At 33.6% G+C, this 16534-nt stretch overlaps 1 protein-coding gene and 2 long non-coding RNA genes across 5 annotated transcripts; 1 reads left to right on the top strand and 2 right to left on the bottom strand.

The window, feature by feature from the left end:
- Positions 1-400: 400 nt before the first annotated feature.
- On the bottom strand, positions 401-3716 carry LOC134200243 (uncharacterized). Its single transcript, XR_009975070.1, has 2 exons — positions 2455-3716; positions 401-620 (listed from the first exon to the last, which is right to left on the bottom strand). It is a non-coding gene; the product is annotated as an uncharacterized LOC134200243 (long non-coding RNA).
- Positions 3717-4237: 521 nt separating this feature from the next.
- Positions 4238-7051, top strand: LOC134200242 (uncharacterized). Its single transcript, XR_009975069.1, has 2 exons — positions 4238-4804; positions 5294-7051. It is a non-coding gene; the product is annotated as an uncharacterized LOC134200242 (long non-coding RNA).
- A 2174-nt stretch (positions 7052-9225) lies between these two features.
- Positions 9226-16171, bottom strand: LOC119630851 (small G protein signaling modulator 3 homolog). Of its 3 annotated transcripts, none has more exons than XM_062672716.1 (3): positions 10494-16171; positions 10068-10312; positions 9226-9585 (listed from the first exon to the last, which is right to left on the bottom strand). In XM_062672716.1, the coding sequence occupies exon 1, from the start codon at positions 15818-15820 to the stop codon at positions 13430-13432; it is 2391 nt and encodes a 796-aa protein (XP_062528700.1). In that variant the 5' UTR covers positions 15821-16171; the 3' UTR covers positions 9226-9585; positions 10068-10312; positions 10494-13429. The 3 variants fall into 3 exon arrangements, with proteins under 3 accessions (XP_062528700.1, XP_037877318.1, XP_062528699.1); XM_038021390.2 differs by having other exon boundaries at positions 10639-16171; XM_062672715.1 differs by having other exon boundaries at positions 10068-16171.
- Between the last annotated feature and the right edge of the window lie 363 nt (positions 16172-16534).

Here is a 16534-nt window from a genome sequence, read left to right as displayed (position 1 = left end):
CATCTATGACGTAAATGCGCCACCCACCTTGAGATAAGTTCTAAGGTCTCAAGTATAGTTACAACGGCTGCCCCACCCTTCAAACCGAAACACATTACTGCTTCACGGCAGAAATAGGCGGGGTGGTGGTACCTACCCGCGCGGACTCACAAGAGGTCCTACCACCAGTAAAAGCCACCAGTAAAGGCAATTAAGGCTACATTATTAAATTTATATGACAGCTGAACGGAATATTCAATTGTAATGTTAAATGTGACGCAAATAGGAACTTATTAAGAACAATTTTCTTTGTTATAATTCAAGACGAGGTCGGAACCAATCATTTATTGTTAAATGGTTAACCTCAATGGATTTATCGATCGTAATTGTTTTATTAACCATTGTTTTAAATAAAAATACATTTTATAGCTTTTCTCGTCATTTTTAATTATTTGAAATCCTTTAAGTAAGCCTTTTATGATCGCTGTCCCCGTTGTTCGTCAGGAACATCGACCTGCACGATGACCTGGACCGAGAGGCCATCAGTAAGTATTTACAGTCGGCATCAATGCACCAGTTCGATAAAGCGGCTCGACATGAGAATCCTCTCATTGTGGGCGCCGGAAACTACATAGCTGATCCTGCGAACCAAATGGTAAACAGTCGACATTACCCAAAACACGTCGTTTCGATCCTCCCGATCCACTAACGGTGCTTTTAGGTACCTCAAGCACCAGTCATCGTTCTCGTCGAACCTGTCGCTTGCGACGAAAGGACCGGCGAGTAAATTAACCCATAGACACAGCCCACTTAGTTTCTCGCCGGATCTTCTCAGTGGGTCGCGTTTCCGATCCGGTGGTAGATTCTGCGAAGCACGACTCTCGCTAGGGTTCGTGTTAGCAACATCGTCAGGTTTGAGCCCCGTGAACTCACCTACTAATTAAGGTTACGCCGATATGGTCTCTCTAGATCAGCTTAGGTTCCTATCTAAGCTGATGGTCTAGAGAGACCTAAAAAAGTCCTAAAAAAAATCGCTATAATTTGATTTCGTAAGAGAAAAGATGTGCACGAACTTTTGTAAATGTACTACTTGTGCTTAGTATAGCTTAAAAATGGATACTTATGTTTATTTGCTTAAAATTTGTCCATTCGAAAAATCTTCAGGGTTTTTGTTTTTTTTTTATGAATAGTATTGTTTTTGGGTTTAATCTGTTTTCAATTTAACAGTATCGACAATTAGGTTGTATGGTCGAAGATTCTCGAAATTAAAAGTGGAGGAAGGTGCACTTAGTACAGGCATTTAAAAACATTATACAAATAATAATTGTGGTTTTACTCAAACATTGTTTTTTAATTCCTCCGATGAACCTTCATGTAAAGCCGAGTAGAAAGTAAATATAAAATTAGTATCCATTTCACGATACATCTTTATTTCGAAACATCATGTTTATTTTAATTCAGATAATGAATATGAATTTAGTGTTTTTATCTAAATCAACATTGAATAATAAGTAGTGTCGCTGTTTATTGTGATTTTAATTTTAATTAATAAAACTTATATTTATACCACTTTCAAGTTGATAATGCTTTTGATATAATAATATACCACATCCAAATTAGGGATTTATCGTATTGAGATGATTTAAGCATGTGCTTCATTTTGTAAACATTACAAAAATAACTTCTGAGATTATTTTTATTGCTTTTATTGTTGCCATACGAGCAAGTTTCTTATTCCATAAGCGTTTAAATTTTGAAAGTAAGTATGTATTTTAATTTTTGGGTTGAAAACGAGTTGCGAAGCTTTGTGAATTGTTTTATTTTGTTCCTTTAGTGTTTCTTCAGGTTTAAACATATAATAATGGTGGGATATGAACCGTTTAGTATCTGTGAAAGTGCACAAATGTGGGAAATTGAAATGGGGTTTTGCAAAAACTTTCAATATATAAGCACAATTTTACTGAGAATTTATTTCATCACATGTCATGTCGCTTCATTTAATTTCATCCCAATTGATTCATGACTCAAATTAATAAATTTCATCTCATTCCGCTTTAAATTAAATTCGATACAACAGAATATAAGTGTAAAAATTTATAAGCTCGACCATGGCAAAAATGGCATCGCAAAAAGCCAATTACCGTCTTTTTGGCGGGAACGCGAAGAGTGAAGTGAGATTTGTTTTATTTTGTCTTTAAAGTGTTTCTTGAGGTTTAAATGTGGAATAACGGTGATTTATTAACTGTTTAATATATATGAAAGTGCACAAATGTGGGAATAATTAACAAAGCCGCTGGACGTGACTTCTCGGGATCCTCCAAAAAGTCAACTGAAAGAATCTCAGTAAATGACTACCATTTTACCGAGATTATATTTCATCCCATATCATCTCATCTCGTCCATTCATTTAATTTCATTCCATATTATCATTTTTCATAAAAATAAGAATATAAATTTAAATAAGACATAACTTACAGGTCTTAGTTACCAGGTCATAAAATTCCTTCCTTTCCTATTTCTTTAAAAAAAAGAAGTCAATTAAGTACCATACTTAAAAAAAAGAAGTAATAAGGTACTCTATTCTTTGTCATTCAAACTCTTTAAGCTGGGTAGGCTAGGTTGGCAATGACTTAATTTTTTTCGAAATTATGACGCATAGATCGCGTTGCTACGAAACCTGTCAGCGATATGGAATCCAGTGGTTTTGTCTCGCCTTTTACAATCCAAAGCAGTATAATGGATTCATTTCCGAGAACTTCGTGACTGAATGGCGATTGTGACAAAGAACGTAAATAGAACAAAACGTTTTGTAAGAAATTGTTATAAGCACAGTCTTTATTTTTCTTTATGATTAAAAAACAACTATTCATTATGATAAAGAAATCCTGTTGTAGTTTTATTTTTCTTCATAAAAATAGGACTTACTGGCGGTAGGGCATCTTGTGACCCCGTACGGATAGGTACCACCACCCATTTCTGCCCTGAATCAGTAATGCGGTTCTGTTCGAAGGATGGGGCAACCGTTGTACTGTAAAATCTGAGACCTTAGAACTCATGTCTCAGGGTAGGTGGCGGCACTAACGTTGTTGATGTCTATGGGCTCTAGTGATCACTTAACACCAAGTGGGCCGTGAGCTCGTCTACGTATGTAAGCAATAAAAAAAATAGAAATTGTTTTTAGTAAACTGATTTATATAAGGTATATGAAATATGTAGGGAAGTTGTAGAAATATTAACAAAAGAAACAACCGAGGGGGTCAGATGTCTGTTTAATGCTGTTAATAGTCTGGTTCTGAGGCTTGCTCAAGTAATCATTTTCATGCACATCGTTCTGACCAAAGAGATTTTTTTGGGATATCTGCAGACTATTCAAAAACATATTGACCGATTACAAGGGTAGAAAGAAATCAGAGAATGGCAATTAAATAAAAAAGTATTTTTTGTTCAAATACGCATTTACAGTTTCATTGCTGAGAAGAGTCAGTTCCTTTACCAAATAAATATTTACAAAATAATCGCACATTTAAGGCTAGATATAGCTTGATATATCTTGGACATTAAAAAGACGGAAATCTTAAGTTTATCGCGCAATTAAAAAACATACACCAATACCAGGATTTAGGATATTTCGGGGTAAAAAGCAAAGCCTATACTAGTAACTGTTGTGAATTTTAAAATAAACGATAATTAAAGTAAAACAATGAACATTTTATTTTATGGAGAGAGAATGACATTAAGTCGAGTTGACAAGTAAAAGAATAAAACAGAGTTGTGTATAAAAACTATAAAGGTTTGATTCAACAGTAACCCAGGTGAATGAAGTTAGCCCCTCAAAAAAATTTTTTTTTCCTGTTTTCTACTTATTTTCTATTAATTCGTTTGTTCATCATTTGTTCTTGATTGTTCATTGTTAATAATTGTTTGTTCCCCATTTATTTATTTTAAAAAAAATATTAAAAATATATCTAAAAGTTAGCCCCTCGATTGCAATTTTTAATATTTTTTCGTCCTTAATTACTCGTAAATATTCATTTTCGATTGTTCTTATATAAAATACGTTTGTTCTCTTTCGAAATTACTCATTTTTTGTTTAATTAATTGTATTAGTTGAATAAATGTATACAAAATATGTGTACTGCGCATGCCATAAGTGTATAATCTATGGCGCATGCGTCAACTATAATGACTAAACTTTCTACGCGGTTTTAATCGTGAAAAAAAAAATTATAAATCCTGAAGGATCAATTAATTGGTATACAGTTTAATTAAAAAAATTAAAAACAAAATAAATAAAATAATGTGCATTCGCGTAAAGTTAGACCAAATACATTTTTTCCATCCTCCTATATACCTATCGCTATGAAGGTATAAAAAAGATAGGTTAAGAGTTCACATAGGTAATATAAACAAATAAGTAAATATGTTCATTATTTATCTTTCAAGAGATAATGTAGGTATACATTATAATAACATTTTGACACAGTCGAAATTATATTCCTAACATTAGTAAAATAACATTTTAATATTTTTTTTATAGGTTATGTATTGAAATTGTTGGAAAATTATTTCATGTTTTAGCTGGAAAACTACATGGAGAATTATATGCAATACAAGATAATGAGCTCCATTAAATGAATTCGAATGAAACCAAACTGTTTACCATCCAAATTCGATTGTCGGGCAGATAGAAAACGAAAATTCACTCATAGTGAACCTCGGCCTGCATTTGTGAAACGGCAAAGACTCACTATTATCAAGGAAATTGAAGAGACAACTAAAAATGAGATGTGTCGTATTATTATACCTTTGCCATCTTGTAGTCAAGGTAGGTGTAACTGTCAATAATTAGTTACACTCACAGATCTCCTAATCAAATAACAATATCAGAAAAAATGAGAATAGTTAGTTAGTTAGTGGAAGTAGCCAAAATGGGCAAGTGGATCTCAGTTCCTATTACATAAGGTACTAGGAAGTTTGTGAAAATGAAAATTTATCACAGTGTAATATCACTTACTTACTTTAACAGTGAAGGAAAACATTGTGATGAAACCTGCACACCTAAATGTTCTTAGGATTTTCTTAGGTGTGTAATCCACCAACCAGCACTAGGCCAGCGTGGTGGACTAAGGCCTAAAAACCCTCTCAATGGTAGTGAAGGCCAGTGTCCAGCAAGGGGATATATTATATGGGCTGATGATGATGACTAGGAAGTTAAATACTACTACTACTACTACTACGACGGTACACATATAATCCTATATATTTACAAACTATACGTTTGTTGGAAATTGCTAACATTATTTCATATTTCCAGATGTCCAGCCACTTGAAAATAGGTGTAGTAATGACAAAGCTATCCAAGTAGCTCCAGCACAGGAACACGAAGGCAAGGCAAGTGTGTATTGCCACATCACCCCTTAATATATCTGAAGCAAGTATAAGTAAACAATCAGAACCAGCAAAAAGAAAACTGTTGTTCCTGAGGACAAATTTGACAGTGATTAGTCAAATGCACCAGCAACAGAAGGATCAACTGTTGACTATGAGTTATCTCTCTATATCTCCACTCCATCAAAGACTTGTGCACTTCAGACTATAGCTCTCAAAAAGACTAAAAAGTTGAAAAAATGAATGTGTTAACAACTTTATCTAAAGTGAAAAATAAACAACGTTTATATATTGGTCTTCCACAAGAATTATGTTTCATAATAGGCTTGATTGAGAAACATACAAATGTTTCTGAACAAAATATTATATTATGTCTGATGAGAATAACATTAAATAGAACATTCTCTCAATTGGCTGATGATTTCGATTTATCTGTAAGTCAAGCAAGCAATATATTTTTCCCAGAAATTGCAAATGTAATATCACCCCTTGTTAGACTATAAAAAAAACAATACAATAAATATATATGCAGGAAGGATAATTGATGTCAACTTGGTGGAAAATAGAAAGTTTTTAGATAGTTTGCCACCTACAAAACTCTTTAATTAAATAAGTAATCCTTACTTATAAATAGGAAGTTTTGTAAGTATTTTCACTCTTCATTCAAAAATTACTGAACAGATTTTAATAAGACTTTTATGCTGGTCTTCTATGGCTAGCAACTCATTATTATTTTGATTCTGTTTTCCACAAATGTGCTAAATATGGGCTTATATATATGAAAAGGAATAAATATTAATGTTATGTAACCTTTGTACCTGTATGTTAAGAATAATTTTTAATAAAACATAATTTAAATTGAAATATTATTTTTATTAAATCACATTCACTTTGTACACATCAATATTTTGTACTCCCTAAAAGGAAAATAGGTATAAAGTTTTTTTTAAATATTTAACATTACATTTTTGTCTAGGATTAGAAAATTGTTATTCTTCCAAAAAGAAACTACATTATCTAACAACTGTGCAACTTACTCGGAATCAAAATCAATACCTACTAATTATAGTGACCTGATTAGTTTTTTCAAAGTTGCTGGATGCTACACAAAAGTAGCAAGTTTTACTTTTAGCACAATACATATGCATTTGAACAAATGTTTCTGAACAAAATATTATATTATGTCTGATGAGAATAACATTAAATAGAACATTCTCTCAATTGGCTGATGATTTCGATTTATCTGTAAGTCAAGCAAGCAATATATTTTTCAACAAACTCCCAGAAATTGCAAATGTAATATCACCCCTTGTTAGACTATAAAAAAAATAATACAATAAATATATATGCAGGAAGGATAATTGATGTCAACTTGGTGGAAAATAGAAAGTTTTTAGATAGTTTGCCACCTACAAAACTCTTTAATTAAATAAGTAATCCTTACTTATAAATAGGAAGTTTTGTAAGTATTTTCACTCTTCATTCAAAAATTACTGAACAGATTTTAATAAGACTTTTATGCTGGTCTTCTATGGCTAGCAACTCATTATTATTTTGATTCTGTTTTCCACAAATGTGCTAAATATGGGCTTATATATATGAAAAGGAATAAATATTAATGTTATGTAACCTTTGTACCTGTATGTTAAGAATAATTTTTAATAAAACATAATTTAAATTGAAATATTATTTTTATTAAATCACATTCACTTTGTACACATCAATATTTTGTACTCCCTAAAAGGAAAATAGGTATAAAGTTTTTTTTAAATATTTAACATTACATTTTTGTGTAGGATTAGAAAATTGTTATTCTTCCAAAAAGAAACTACATTATCTAACAACTGTGCAACTTACTCGGAATCAAAATCAATACCTACTAATTATAGTGACCTGATTAGTTTTTTCAAAGTTGCTGGATGCTACACAAAAGTAGCAAGTTTTACTTTTAGCACAATACATATGCATTTGAACTTGTGCATAATATCTTTCTTTAATTTTTTTTTGCCTTTTTATTTATGGAAACATAGCATTACTCACTTGCTTGTTTGTAGATCTATCAAAAAAACATAATTTATGTTTTTTTTAGCACAGTGGGCAATACCCTATTATTCATATTACAGCCTGGCCACGGGACATTCGCCGATACGAATATTCGCGCGGTGCGAACGGCGAAGCGTCTAGCGACTAAAATAAGCGCATAGAAATGTACCTAACAAGCCACGCGCACCGGCGACCGGCGAAATGTACCGAGCGAATCGCGCGATGCGGCGGGCGAGCAAAACAAATGCATGAATACGGACGGCGCGAGCCACGGAGTCGAGCGGTAGTCGCGGCGAATAGTGCAGTGATTAAATGAGTTTAGTTGTTTTCGCCGCGAAAAATTAACGCCGAAATTTTTTTATTTTTTATTTATTTTTTATTTTATATTTTTAAAGTCGTCGTGGCCTAACGGACGTCCGGTGCAATCGTGTTGAGCGATGCACCGGTGTTCGAATATCAGGCGGGTACCAATTTTTGTAATGAAATACGTACTCAAGAAATGTTCACGATTGATTTCCACGGTGAAGGAATAACATCGTGTAATAAAAATGAAATCCTCAAAATTATAATTTGCGTAATTACTGGTGGTAGGACCTCTTGTGAGTCCACACGGGTGGGTACTACCACCCTGCCTATTTCTGCCGTGAAGTAGTAATGCGTTTCGGTTTGAAGGGTGAGGCAGCCATTATAACTATACTTGAGATCTTAGAACTTATATCTCAAGGTGGGTGGCGCATTTACGTTGTGGATGTCTATGGGCTCCAGTAACCACTTAACACAAGGTGGGCTGTGAGCTCGTCCACCCATCTAAGCAATAAAAAATTTTTAGCTGAAATACTAGCTAGACCAGCTATTTGGAAGTCTAGCCACCCAAAGTATTTCTCGTACTTCTTGTGGAATTCTCCATCTATAGGTATACTCCGATTCTTATTCAAATCATGTACTTCACAATATTTTCCAAATAATAGGTCCTGAACCAAAAAACTATTAATTTGTAAGCAATATCGAGATAATTTCGATATAGACATTTCGCTGTCGGACTTCCTTACTAGTCGCGGTGGCGAACGTGAGTACCCGTGGCCTGCAAACGGTGCTGCGCGAATGGTCGCCTCGTCCACCGCTTCGCTGTTCGCACCGCCGATCCCCGTGGCCAGGCCGTTAATTATATACGGCGCGGCGATGCGAAAATTCATTACTGAATTATTTAAGAATGATAGGCATAATATAATATTTTAATTCGCGATCTGTTTATAATTTTTAATATATGATTTAAAAATAAGTTATCTTTAATATTTTTAATTTTGTGATTTATGGGGTGGTCACAGTCATTATTATAAAAATAGAAATTTTGAGGAAATATAAATGTTTAATACAAATTATTTTGATAATCGAAATAAATTCATATCACTCCAAATTAATATTTTAACTATGAAAATTGTATGGTATGTAAACAGAAATATATTTTATAATTATAATGACTATTTATTCCATGCAGTATCTGTGCAAGCTTCTCTAACCGACACTGCAACTAGAATAAAGTCTAATAAAGAATAAGAATAAACTTTTCTTCGAAGCTCAATTCTACAAGGGTATTCAATCAGATAGCTATCTATCTGTCGTTCCTGTATGAAATTTTGGTATGTCGAAATCTTGGATAAATCCAGCAAAGCTAAATAAAGTATTTACTTAAAAAATATGTTTATGCTTAAAGTCACGTGTTTATGTTATTCGAAAGTATTAAGCTCCAAGCAGCATTTAGCTCCAACTAAATTCATTAAGAACCAATTTTTCAATCGATGATTAAAACAACATTAATACTGAGAATGAATATTTATTTATAAAATACACATATGTTTTGACCACGAATTTTGCACGATAATTTAAATTAATATTCATTAATATTAATTTAAATAAATATGAATTAATCTTCTTCTTCTATAACCCATAGTCAACAGTTGATCCTTCTGTTGCTGGTGCATTTGACTCATCACTGTCAAATTTGTCCTCAGGAACAACAGTTTTTTTTTTTGCTGGTTCTGATTGTTTACTTATACTTGCTTCAGATATATTAAGGGGTGATGTGGCAATACACACTTGCCTTGCCTTTGTGTTCCTGTGCTGGAGCTACTTGGATAGCTTTGTCATTACTACACCTATTTTCAAGTGGCTGGACATCTGGAATTATGAAATAATGTTAGCAATTTCCAACAAACGTATAGTTTGTAAATATATAGGATTATATGTGTACTGTCGTAGTAGTAGTAGTAGTATTTAACTTCCTAGTCATCATCATCAGCCCATATAATATATCCCCTTGCTGGACACTGGCCTTCACTACCATTGAGAGGGTTTTTAGGCCTTAGTCCACCACGCTGGCCTAGTGCTGGTTGGTGGATTACACACCTAAGAAAATCCTAAGAACATTTAGGTGTGCAGGTTTCATCACAATGTTTTCCTTCACTGTTAAAGTAAGTAAGTGATATTACACTGTGATAAATTTTCATTTTCACAAACTTCCTAGTACCTTATGTAATAGGAACTGAGATCCACTTGCCCATTTTGGCTACTTCCACTAACTAACTATTCTCATTTTTTCTGATATTGTTATTTGATTAGGAGATCTGTGAGTGTAACTAATTATTGACAGTTACACCTACCTTGACTACAAGATGGCAAAGGTATAATAATACGACACATCTCATTTTTAGTCGTCTCTTCAATTTCCTTGATAATAGTGAGTCTTTGCCGTTTCACAAATGCAGGCCGAGGTTCACTGAGTGAATTTTCGTTTTCTATCTGCCCGACAATCGAATTTGGATGGTAAACAGTTTGGTTTCATTCGAATTCATTTGATGGAGCTCATTATCTTGTATTGCATATAATTCTCCATGTAGTTTTCCAGCTAAAACATGAAATAATTTTCCAACAATTTCAATACATAACCTATAAAAAAAATATTAAAATGTTATTTTACTAATGTTAGGAATATAATTTCGACTGTGTCAAAATGTTATTATAATGTATACCTACATTATCTCTTGAAAGATAAATAATGAACATATTTACTTATTTGTTTATATTACCTATGTGAACTCTTAACCTATCTTTTTTATACCTTCATAGCGATAGGTATATAGGAGGATGGAAAAAATGTATTTGGTCTAACTTTACGCGAATGCACATTATTTTATTTATTTTGTTTTTAATTTTTTTAATTAAACTGTATACCAATTAATTGATCCTTCAGGATTTATAATTGTTTTTTTTTTCACGATTAAAACCGCGTAGAAAGTTTAGTCATTATAGTTGACGCATGCGCCATAGATTATAATACACTTATGGCATGCGCAGTACACATATTTTGTATACATTTATTCAACTAATACAATTAATTAAACAAAAAATGAGTAATTTCGAAAGAGAACAAACGTATTTTATATAAGAACAATCGAAAATGAATATTTACGAGTAATTAAGGACGAAAAAATATTAAAAATTGCAATCGAGGGGCTAACTTTTAGATATATTTTTAATATTTTTTTTAAAATAAATAAATGGGGAACAAACAATTATTAACAGTGAACAATCAAGAACAAATGATGAACAAACGAATTAATAGAAAATAAGTAGAAAACAGGAAAAAAAAATTTTTTTGAGGGGCTAACTTCATTCACCCAATTGGGAGTTGCACCCCCCTGTACATACCTAATGATTGGACTGCGGTGGTTAGTTCGTTGGCCCATCACCAGAAAATAATTGAAGTTTAAGAATGTTTCATGTAAAGAATCTAAAAGGTATTAACAGAACGTTGTTTTTTAATGACCAGGATTGTTCTTCTTTTTTTGGCTCCGACACGGTTGTGCATGTGTCAAGTAATAAGATTTTTATAATTCGCCGTTTAAATCATTTACACTTTATGAATAGTAAAAAACGAAGGAAAAGACATGTCAGACATTTAATTACCCAAGTTATCGGCATATTGTAATAAACTAACTGAATCTCCGACATACAGCCTAATCGTTTTATCAAATTTTTTTTCATATGAAAAATGATATTATGAAATGAAATAAAGTTGATTAATATGAAACATGGCACGAAATGAAATGAAATGAGATGATATGGGATGGAATCTAATCTCAGTAAAATGGTGGTCATTTACTGAGGCTTTTTCAGCGGACTTTTTGGAGGATCCCGAGAAGTTACGTTCAGCGGCTTTATTTCATTTTCCCACATTTGTGCACTTTCACAGATACTAAACAATTAATAAACCACCATTATGACACATTTAAACTTGAAGAAACACTATATAGACAAAATAAAAAAAATCACACTCACTCCTCGCGTTCCTGCCAAAAAGTCCAAGTTCTTTAATCATTAATTATTAAAACTATTTATAAAACTTATTATGTATGTAGCAGTTATTAAAACTATTGGAATAACACAAAAAAAATCGAATAGCATGCAATCAATCTCTTCCAGTTGTACCGTGTACACTTTTAAACAGTTTTTAAAATATACTTTATCTGCGTTATTTTGTCTAGTTTAAAATGATATTTGAAACCGATCTCATTTAACCAGTTAAAATAAATCTTATTCGCTGTTTAAGAACATTAACACACTTCTTAATATTTGATTTAGGCCCCTCGGTTTTTTATACGCATAAGATATACCTAATAAAGTTTTAATGTATTTCAATCTAAATTGGACTGGTCTATAAGTTATATAGTTAGTTTATTAAGTTATATATTATATAGTTAGCATATGTTCTTTCGATGTGGAATAGAATTGAGTCAAGAAGAAAATATACAATCTTTTATTGTCATCGTAAACTAACAGGCATGCGGCTCATCTGATGAGTGGTTTCCTTGGCTCTAGGAAGTCAGCGATGCCAGGGGCACAGCCAAATCACGTTCTGATCGCAACCACCGTTTTGGGCCATTGTTGGTAGATGAACCCATAATAAGGCCCAACTTTTTTTTATGATTGAAATAGGTACTGGTGGCTCGAAGGCCTTTCCATTTTCACCAGGACAGATGCCTTATCGAAGTACCGTTCCGACGCTGACTTCATGTATTTCCGAATTAATTCGAGGCCCAGGTCGTCGTGTAGGTCAACGTTCCACACGAACCACGGAGCTGCGACTGCTAACCTGCAAAAGTGGGACTATAGGGATTGGAGGGTTATGTAGCCCAACTAATGGACTTATCATGCGCCGTCGCTTATAGACATCAGGAATCCTAAGCTGCTAATTCCTCGGACGCCTAAAGCTGCGACGGATATGTGATCTTTCTCAAATATTGAGCCTGATTCCAGAAAATGATCGATCGTCACAGGTCTCTAATAGATATATGAAATCAGTCTCAAGATATAGGAGTCGCGCTTTGTTTTATATTGTTGTCTATAGGTTTCGAGAACAGTCCCAACATACAATCTGTAAGGTTCTCAAATATTCTCCTTATGTGGCTGTAATACGGACATACGGATAGCGTTGGTTTGATAAGGTTTAGTTTTTTTCGCTTTTCGGCTTCAGAACACAAAAAACATTTTTAAGTTTACAAAATAGTTTTACTCTCTCTGTAAAATAACAAAAATAATGTTATGAGATCAGTATAGGTTTTTTGTGTTAATGTCACACTGTGCTACTTCGTTTTACCTGAAAATGATTTAATTTACCATGGAAGCTGAATACTAATAGTTATTTTTTAATGAATTTTAAATTGTATAATAAATTAGGCTCATCGAACTTATTATTAATTAGTATTTTACTTAATACTACTAGTGAAACCAGTCACACTCTACTTCAGTTACCAATGGGATTTTGATAAACGTATGTAGATTATGTAGTTCACTCAAACATACGTAGATACTGCGCCATCTATCGTAAATTGATGGTACTATGATATAAGGACCTTTCGGAAAATGTACAATTGTAGCATGTTAAAAAAAATAAGACTGGAAAAACTATGTGTGAATGTATACATTACGCAACATTCATTGTATTATAATAAATTCATGTAGTTCACAAGTCCCATGAGAATAAATGGTGTTTAACAAGCATATCTCTTACACCTTCCTTCAGTGGCTGATTTTGTGTATCTTTTTTCAATGGAAGCTCCCAATCGGGGTTCAAATTGAAACCAAACTGAGAAAGTATACGTAATTCACATTTGATCTGTACCCATCCAGGCGAATTTATAAATGACCATGGATGATACCATTTTTGAACGACATCAACACAAGAACACAATACTTCAAGCCACAGATGTAATGCTTCTTCATTTAAGCCCATACATATTAATGTGCGCAATTTCACATCCATCTGAGCATGAGCATTGTCATGTGATAAATTTATTGCTTGGACACATCTGTATAATAACTCTTCAGGAGTCAACACCTTCCCATCTTCATCTAATCTATATGTCTTACAGAGAACCAAGCGGCTGTAAACTGAATTAAAATCTTTTTCAACTTCGCGAGAAGAGGCTTCTTCAATGAATAGCCACGGATGACATGGTCCATCTAGAAAGCTTGGCCTCTTTATACCATGCAAGAGAACTCTTTTAAATGCTGGAGCTAATACACCTCTCACTAAGTGTGCAGCTTTTTCCGTGACAGAATCATCACCAGCCTTGCTATATTTTACACCCTTTTCATCGAGCAATTTGACAAATCTAGCAGGAAACCAGCCCCTCAACCCGTTTAGTTCTCCAATCCAACAGTGTTCATCTCTTGAACTTATAACTTCAATAACATCATTTTTTCTGAATCCTAATTCATCACCATCTCTTCTCTCAAAGTCTAATAGAGCTTTTGCCCTTCGCCTCTTGCTTCTGGAAACATTAACGTATCTTTCCCTATCAGCAGCATGACTCTGCATGGTGTAATCAGCTGTCATTTGAACTTCTGAAGTCAGTTGTGGTTCTAAAGCTAGGAAGTGCCTTGCAACCTGTAGTATTGCTTCTCTCAAGTCCACTAGTATTTCAGTTTGCTTCACATTCTTAGAAATAGCATCTTCATTACTACCATCTTCCCCAAACAAAATAGTTTGTATTACAGACTTGCTCTTTTTTATTTGACGCCTCTGCAATTGCTGCTTAGGCAAGTTTGGTACAACATTTGGATTTCCAACAAGAGCACCTTGATCTGCCATTAAGTATGCCAAGTGTCTTCTTCTGTGTGTTTCTATTAATGCAGGACTTAGAGTATCACCACATACCTCATCAATGGTTTTTATTAGAAGTTCAACATCATCAATTTCCCCAGGTATATCAGAGAGAGCATTGAAGATTTGGGCGGAGTTGGAGATTTCTGTGAATCTATTTTCTTTTATTTTCAACATCGCTAATGTTACTTTAAACAAGACAATAGAGCCATCAAAGAAAAATAGATCCCATATTCTTAATAAAATTTTCATATGGACTACATTAGCATACAAAGTTAGAAACCAATGCATTGTGATAAGTGATAGTTCAATGTCGTGAGCATTAAGGACCTGGTCGATGCCTGGTAAATAGTTTGATATAAGACTCCTTAAAACTTTTTGATCTGCTTGGATTCCAATCAGTGTTGATGAATAATAAGAAGCTGGTAAAAGATCTTCCACTGTTGTACACATTATCCAGAATGCTTCTTCTTCTTCCATTAATAGTAATAGTGATGCTGCAATCATTCCTGTCCCTTGACAGTATCCAATGTCTGGATAGAGCCATGCTAAGGCTCTGAGGATGCGTCTAAGCCGAGGTACACCAGTGCTAGTTGGATGTGAGAAACAAACATTATTAGGCAGAATTTGGACTAAATCTTTTTCTATTTGTTTGCTAGTTACCAAACCATCATCACTTGATGCCCTTACAATTTCATGATATGTTATTTCAGTTGATGCTCGTTTCTTGTTAGCTCCACATAAATGCATCCAGACTTGAGGCCTAAGTGAATGTGGTACACCATCTTTGACCATTTTCTGTAGTTTATCTGATTTTTCAAGCTTACCACTGCCTTCGGTAAAGTTAATTTCTTTGCTGTAAAACTCCCATTGCAGTCTATGTTGATCATCTTCAACAAATGCATTAGCTAATAATTTGTTTGAGCTTTGTTCCGGACCATCTTCTTCTTCAATACAAAAGCCAAACTCGTCGAAACTGTAGTCTGGTAGTCCACCCCCGTGTCCTTCGGATTCTGGTTGTGCTAGTTTAGCCATTATGTCTTGAGGTACCATACTAGGCGTTAGAGCAGAAAATGGCCCTCCTGGCGCAGGAAGAAGTTCATCAGCTATGTTTAGTCCTCTAATCGCGTCGATCACGTCTTCAGGGTCATCATCGTTCAGCGCTGCACTAATCTTACGTTCGTGGTCTTCACGACCGACATACCCAACATGATCTCTTGAACTGAATAACGATTTGGCAAGATCCATTTTGAATCACTTACAAAATGTCCATGAATTACAGCATAGAAACGAAACCAAGACTTTCGTTAGACTATTTTATTTACAAATTTTATTTTTTAAGCAACTGTTATTGATCAGATTTGATAGGTGACATTTATCAGATATATTTTTTGAGTTTATGGCCTGGTATCTAGACCTTTAGGCCATGACATCAGATAATATAATATATAGATAGGTCCCGTAAACGGGGTGATTAGAGATTGAGAGGTGAATGGGGGAAAACCAGGAAAATCTTTCGGCGCTCAATATTAGTTTTATATTCGTTGAAAAATCTTCCATTTTGTGTAGTTTAATAGTAGAATGTTGAAAGTTCACAAAACGACTCTGAATATGCATGATAATAGCTGCTAACTTTTAAAAAATCACATTTCAAATTAACTTCTTGTGGTGGTAATTATTTTAGTGCTAGAAACTTTGCTCTCTTTTATTTATTTGATATTAATAGAAGATAACTGTTATTTATAAACGTTATTTAGTGTTTGAACCATCATATATATTAAGAGTAAGTCTCAGTTGTTATTGGTTTTAATGTTTTTTGATAATATAAAAATACATGTAAAAATCTGTTGTTTTTGGGGATAGCGGGGACGTCTCAGGTATAAATAACAACGAAAAAGGAGTCAATTGAGATAAGAATAAGTTGAATGGGAGCACCTTAATATAAATAGGCACAGGTTTGTA

The sequence above is a fragment of the Bombyx mori genome, chromosome 15 (assembly GCF_030269925.1).
Source record: "Bombyx mori chromosome 15, ASM3026992v2".
NCBI lineage: Eukaryota > Metazoa > Arthropoda > Insecta > Lepidoptera > Bombycidae > Bombyx > Bombyx mori.
This window is presented reverse-complemented; position numbering and strand designations above follow the sequence as displayed.